Source organism: Chiloscyllium plagiosum, chromosome 12, assembly GCF_004010195.1.
Source record: "Chiloscyllium plagiosum isolate BGI_BamShark_2017 chromosome 12, ASM401019v2, whole genome shotgun sequence".
Classification (NCBI taxonomy): domain Eukaryota; kingdom Metazoa; phylum Chordata; class Chondrichthyes; order Orectolobiformes; family Hemiscylliidae; genus Chiloscyllium; species Chiloscyllium plagiosum.
In genome coordinates this window covers 5307363-5314533 of record NC_057721.1, presented here as the reverse complement: position 1 = coordinate 5314533, position 7171 = coordinate 5307363, and the positions used below count along the sequence as shown (strand labels likewise).

Below are 7171 nucleotides of genomic sequence, written 5' to 3'. Positions count from 1 at the left end.
AATCACTTCTCTAGCTTCCCACAGAGTTTTCGGATACACCTGATCAGGTCCTGGGGATTTATCCATTTTTAATCGTTTCAAGACATTCAGCACTTCCTCCTCTGTAATCTGGACATTTTGCAAGATGTCACCATCTATTTCCCTACAGTCTATAGCTTCCATATCCTTTTCCACAGGAATGAAGGCAAGGCCTCCTGTCTGAAAAACAACCCTTTATCATCACTCTGTCTCCTGCTCTTAAGCCAATTGATTAGTTCTCCCTGAATCCCATATGATCTAATTTTATTAATCAGTCTATCCTGCAGATCCTTGTCAAAGGCTTTACTAAAGTCCAAATAAACAATGTCTACTGCCCTCATCAATCTTCTTGGTTACTTCCTTGAAAAACTCAATCAAATTTGTGAGACACTATTTCCCTTGTACAAAGCCATGCTGACTATCCCTAATCATTCCTTGCCTCTCCAAATACATATAAATTCTAGCTTTCAGGATCATTTCCAATAACCTAGCCATTCACTGAAGTCATTGGAAGCAATGGCAGTAACAACCTAGCTTTGTGTCTTCCAATTACCTGGTGTTTTACAGCACACAGAAGAAGACAGTGATGAGGAGGCCCTAATCGGTCCAATGCCCTCGATAGGCGCCGCCGAAAGCAATGTGGCAGCAGATATTGAACGCAGGGCGAGCAGAATGAAAGAAAAGCTGGCCTCTGGCGACATGGTAAGGGGTCACCTGCTTTCTGCAGTTATTGCATTGGTCATGGATGTCTGTCACCCACAGGTTGTGTGATGGCGCATTGACTAGTTGGTTTTATTCTCTCCTCTCCGTTCCCCATGAACAATGGAATTCTGCTGGTGCTGGATCAGATTTGGGAACCCTGACAGATCATGTTTAAAATTACAGTGTGCTTTTATTGGAGAATGTTGTACCTTGCATTTCCTCAGCTCAGTAACATTCATTTAGTTAGTTCTGACCTGTCCTGGTGGTGACCTGTGTTGAACGAGCCTTTGCGTTTCGCTCCTTGCACGGTTTTGTTGGGGGGGGGGGGGCACACAGAGGAATCATTTGTTATGACCGAGTTCTGAAATTTTCCCACTGCATTTTTCGCCCTGTCTCTATCTGTCAGGATGATGCCCAGAAACAGATCAGAGAGTCATGGATGGTGGAGCTTCCACCGGTTTTACAGAATATAGGCCTGGGTGCAAGAACATTCAAGAGGCGTGCGAATGGAGAGTCATCCGACCGTTCCCTATGGACAGATACTCCTGCTGACAGGGAAAGGAAAGCTCAGGTAGGATTGCTAACTCACTCCTGCTAGGATCAGCTGGCTCCCTGGGGATGTTGGTATTGCCAGTTTCGCAAAAACACAGCGGGAGTGGGGTAAGGCTCTGTCCGGCATGGCAAGGAACCCCTGACCAGAAACACTGTGACACAAGTCTAGGAAATGGGTAGAAATGAATATTACCAATCTTTCAATATCTTACAATTTCAGCACATGGCCTTTCTCATTACCACTGCAAAGACCTTGTTGTTAACTGTGTGTCAGCAGGATTCTTCTGGGAGTTCCTTTGTTATAGGTGAACGGGTGTCAGCAACCTGTTCCAAATGTGATAACACACGTCTGGAGCAGGTGGGACTTGAACCCAGGCCTCTTGGTTGAGAGGTATGGCCACTGCCGCTGTACCATGATTCCAGAGAGGAAAGGCACCCCAGATTTGAATTCAGAATCTCCTGTTTACGAGGTAGGTGCTTTAACCTGCTAAAGCACAGCACCATCTCAAATAGCCTACAGCACCTGGTATTCCCAGGCAGTCTCCCATCCAAGCACTAACCAAGCCTGAATCTGCTAAGCTTCAAGTTCAGCCCAGATTAGGCATTCCCAGGCTAGTATGGCCTAGGCAGTTCTTATATTGACATGCTATTGACACATCTGTGTGTGGGGCAGATGGGACTTGAACCTACACCTCTTGGCTGAGAGGTAGGGACATTCCCACTGCACCCTGTGAGAGTTAACCAGAACAGCTCCAGAGTTGATTGAGAGCAGATGATTATCGCTGGAAGGTGTGTCATTTCTGTGTCCCCCAACCCATGGACCTGGCGAGGTCTGCATTTAAGTCCCACTTGCTCCAAACATGTGTCGTAACATCTCTGAACAGGTTGATTAGAAAAGTAGTTTGTCGGGTGCTTGTGCCACGGTACTGTCCCTGCCTTTGAGTCTGGAGGCCCAGATTCAACTTGCACCTGCTCCAGAGGTTTGTCATAACATCCCTGGAAAGGTTGATTAAAAACATCTGATGTGTGAGTTGTAAGGCTCTGGTGGCACAGTGGTAGTGCCCCTACCTTTGGAGGCCCAGGTTCAAGTCCAGCCTTCCCCACTGGTGGTGGGGGATGGGGATGGCATGTGGAGCTGCTGTCAGAGGTGGTCATACTGGTTTAAGGATGTAATATGTCCATGAAAGTGATAGGAGACTGCGCATAAAGGACAGATAGCAGACTGCTAGTGTGTGAATGGCTTTGGCGAATGACACACACAGAGAATGGATTTTAATGGGAGAACTGTGTGAAGAGCGTGCAAAAAGCATAGCACTTGAAGAACGGGTTTGTGGTCTGGGGCTGAGGGTCTGTTTACGAAATGAGTCCGATTTTTGAGGGAAATTTGTCTTTGTCATCGGGGATGTGACATAATAACTGTCAAGTTCAGGGAACTACATTGGGGTGCACGATGGTATACAGTTGAACAAAACCTAAAGTTGACTGTGTTGTTGCTGTGGAGAATCTCTGCTCAACCTTGCTTGATCCAGCTCAATCACATTAAACTGCATGAGCTGGAGGTAATTTTCTGCATGTGGGGAGAGGGAAAATCAGGGTAGATTAGACTGAATGCAGCTCTATTTCAGTCTCTGGGAATATGTCACTTGTTGAGAAAGAGGATGAAAGTGATTAAATCATTTGATACCATTCTGGTTAAGTTGAGAGTAATGGTTGAGCATATTCGTCTCCCTGTTTTTTTTTCAGAAGGTGACTGCTGTTAAATGAGGACTTATTCCAGATTTATGTTTGCAATTCTCTGGAGAATATTAGAGTAAGGAAATTCTCAGAGAGCACTTTGTACCTCATTCGCTCTGCACACTGCAGTATCTTAATTTTGTTAACACTTGGTGCTGGTCACTCTGTATTTACAAGCAAATTTGAGGTGGGGCAAGCCTGGTGGCACACAGGCAATTTTCTCGGTCTTTTTAAAGCAGACATTCCTGAATTATGGGAAAGACTCCTGCAATATGATCACAACTGGCGGGGGGGGGGGGTTGCTGTGGAACAAAGACTCAGACAATCCTGGAATTGGCTGAAGTGCTTTTTTTAAATGGGTGCAATTTATTTTTTGCCTATGGGTGTGGCTACTTCCAGCTTCTCTGCGCTACAAAATGCAGTGATTGGAAGACAATTACAATACTTAACATAAATCAGTGCAGTCATTGACAGTTCAGCCACAATTGACAGGGGAGTTAGCTAACTATCCATCCTGGTTGGCCCATACTGTACATAGGAGGCTCTGCCCAGATATCTGTTTTCATCTGCATTTGCTTTCCTTCCTCAGGAAATGTTAAAAGCCAAACACTCACCAGCCAAGGAATCTGAACGTCCCTGTCTGTCTGAAAGAGATAAACGGATGGCCAAGGAGGTAGCATCGTACAATGTAAGTGCTTTGTTTGTATCCGAAAAGAATGCATTTATTCTTTGCAAGTTGTGACAGCCTTTATTTCTCTTGGGAGGCTGAAAAACAAAGTAATCCAACACGTGAAACTGTTACTTATAAGGAAGTTCAATGGTAAGTCCTAATCTTTAAGATTCATGGCCATCCATTGTTAAGAGGAAGGGTCCAGGATATATTTCAGTTTCTGGTTTGACATGCATATCACCGACCTGGTCTCTTAGCCTTTGAAATGTAGTGTCAAACAAGAATACATTGATAAGTGCAATATAAAGAACTTCCTGAGAATATTTTCATTGGTTGCTATTGACACTCATTGAGGGTAAGTGGGAGAAGGAGTAAGCATTCAAACTCTCAAGCTTCTCCATTATGACTGATCACCTACCTCAACCCCATTTTTCTCATACTATCCCCACATCCATTGTGGTTCCCAGTGACCATGTCTATAGTAAATGTTGGTTGCTGAAAGAACTCCAGCTCAGAGTCAATGAGCTGGAGTCTGAGCTTCAATCATTGTGACACATCAGGGAGGGGGTAGAGTTACCTGGATGCTGTGTGACAGGAGACAGTCACACACCTTAGACTGACTAACTCAAATTTGGCCAGTGCTCAGGGACAGGAGGGTGTGGCTGAGAGTGAGGCAGCTAGAGGGATCCAGGAGGGAGAGCTGCAGTAACCTCAGTCCCTGTCCTTATCTGACAGGTTCAAGAATACTGCTGTGTGTGTGGACGGGAATGGGGACTACAGGGAGGATGAGCCGACTGACGGCAGCACCGTGGTGCCGGGAGCCATTTAAGGGGGAGGAGAGAAGAGGAATGTTGTCATTGGGGATAATATAGTTAGGGGTATAGACACTGTTCTCTGGGTCGAGAGTCCTGAAGGTTGTGTCGCCTGCCTGGTGCTCAGGTTTGGGGTATCTAATCTGGGCTTGCAGAGGGATTTGGAGCGGGAAGGTGAAGATCCAGTGATCATGGTCCATGTAAGTACCAACAACATAGATAAAACTAGGGCAGAGCTTCTGCTAAAGGAGGATGAACGACTCGCAGCTAAATTAAAAAGCAGAACCAAAAAGGTGGTAATCTTTGGATTATGACCTGAGCCAGGGCACAGGGTCAATAAGATTTAGCAGGTAAATGCGTGGCTCAGACTGGTGTGGGAGAAATGGGTTTGAATCCATGGGACATTGGCACATTGGATCTTCACATTCTCAATGACTGAATCTCCACAGTCCTCTAAGGTAGAAAATTCTAAAGCTTCATGCTCTGAGTGAAGGAATTCATCCTCCATCCTCGTCCTAAACCTCTTATTTTGAGAGTCTGTTCCATGCATCGAGACTCCCCAGCCAGGGGAAACATAATTTCTGTATGTATACCCTGTCCCTGTGAGAATTTTGTCTGCTTCAATAAGATCACCTCTTTGTACTTCTAAACCCCAGACAGTATAGACCTAATCTCTCCTCATATAACAGCCCTGCCATCCCAGGGATGAATCTGGTGAAACTTTGCACTCTCTCTCTTGATGACATGTATATCCTTTCTTAGATAAGGAGACCAGGATTGTGTGTAATATTCCAAGGCCAGTCTGCTGAAGGCTGTATGCAACTGCAGCAAAACATCATTTCTGCTGGACTCAAATCCTCTTGCAATAAAGACCAACAAACCATTTGCAGGAAACAGCTCATATTGTTGCAGATAATGTTTTCAACTGTCATCTTTCTCTCCTCCAAGTTACATCTTCCTGGTACTTTCCCTTAGTATTACCTAAGAATTCTGGATTTTTTACCCTCAGAATATAGCCTATTCATTTTCAGTGAGGCAGCATTTTTGTAAAGTTTTTTTTTTATTTCCTTGTGGGATGTGGGCATTTCTGGCTGGGCTAGCATTGTTGTAGATGCTCTTGAGAAGGTAGTGGTGAGCTATATATCTCACCTTATAAAGCTGATACTGAGCTGCCACTGACCATCGCTGTGCATTCCCAACTGTGATGATTGGAACATCAGTGGTACCAGATGGGGTTGTAATTTTCTGGTTTCCCATGAAGAGATGTGGTGTGGTGATAACTATCACTGGGACAGCAATCCAGGGCCCCTGGTTAATGCATCGGAGACACACACATTCAAATCCCACCATATCTGTTGATGGAATTTAAATTCGATTCAGGAAACTTGGAGTCGAAACCCAGTCTCCATAATGGTAACCGTGACACCATTGTCAATCATTGTTAAAACCCATTTGGAAATCCTTACCCAGTCTGGCCTACTTGGGAGTGCAGAGCAGCAACAGTTGTTGACCAAGCAGCTCAATTCAAGGCATGGGCAACAAATTCTGACTTTGACGGTAATGCCCATCTTCCCCCGGAAGAATAAAATTTAAAGAACACTGTGGTGGAATATAAATCCGTAAAGATGTGTAGTTGAAAGTTGGCTTCAGTAATGGTGATCAGGAAACCTTCAATCATCGTAAAACCCTATCTGATACACTTTTGTCCTTTTATGAAGGAACATCTGGTACCCTTACCTGGACAGACCTTGGCTCCAGAGCCACAGCAAGCCACTCAGTTCAAGGGCAATAAGAGATTGACAACAAATGCTGGCCTTGCCGGTGAAGTACACATCCCATGAAAGAATATATCTTAAAAATCCTCTCATCCAACCGCTGAAATATATGGGGCGAGAAAGGGAACTGGGGTTGTGTTTTAAATAGCGGCTAACATTTTGTTGTTGTTTGCAGGAGTCAAGGCGATCGGAGTCTCTTCTCGATATGCATAGCAAGAAGTTGAAGAGGAAAGCGGAGGATGAGAAGGATCGACCCCAGCAGCGAAGGGCTTTTGATCGTGAACAGGATTTGCAGGTTCACCGGTTTGATGAGGCCCAGAAGAAAGCCTTGATTAAGAAGTCAAAGGAGCTGAACACCAGATTTTCACATGGAAAAAGCAACATGTTTCTGTAAAAAAAATTAAGAAAAACTATTTTACTGGCAAATTGCAGACTTAAAGTGCTGCAGTCAGTCTATGTTTAACTCTGCTGTAATATTTCTGTATTGTAACTACAATGGTTCAAACCAATGTGTTGTATGAATAGCAGGTCTCTTATAAAATATTCTACGTTTAATTTTGATTGAACTGAATAAAGATGAAGCAATTTTATTTATGCTTTTTAGCAGGTGATTCTTTGCCATATTATTTTTATGTCTGCGGTTAAAGACATTCTACAAAACCCATGTGGAGCTCTTGTGACACAGTGGTGAGCCTTTGAGTCAACAGGCTTGGGTTCAAGTCCCATCTGCTCCAGAAGTGTGCCTTAATGGGTTGATTAACAACATCCATGAAGCCCTTGTTCTGCCGCAAAGGCTTATTCCATTAATCAGTTCATTTGCATCTTTGTCCCATTTATCTGATTTATTTCCAGAAGCCTCAATAACCTGATCTAACAAAAGACCTAGCAAGATTGAAAACTGCAATGGT

General features: G+C 44.2%; 1 protein-coding gene across 1 annotated transcript in view; it reads left to right on the top strand.

Moving 5' to 3' along the window:
* The window catches only part of gpalpp1 (GPALPP motifs containing 1), a 19397-nt gene extending 12544 nt beyond the window's left edge, over positions 1-6853 (top strand). The window contains exons 4-7 of the mRNA XM_043701506.1: positions 586-720; positions 1127-1291; positions 3596-3694; positions 6439-6853. Coding sequence (XP_043557441.1) covers positions 586-720; positions 1127-1291; positions 3596-3694; positions 6439-6657 — 618 coding nt within the window. The 3' untranslated portion in view covers positions 6658-6853. The remainder of the gene's footprint in view (positions 1-585; positions 721-1126; positions 1292-3595; positions 3695-6438) is intronic.
* Positions 6854-7171: the final 318 nt, after the last annotated feature.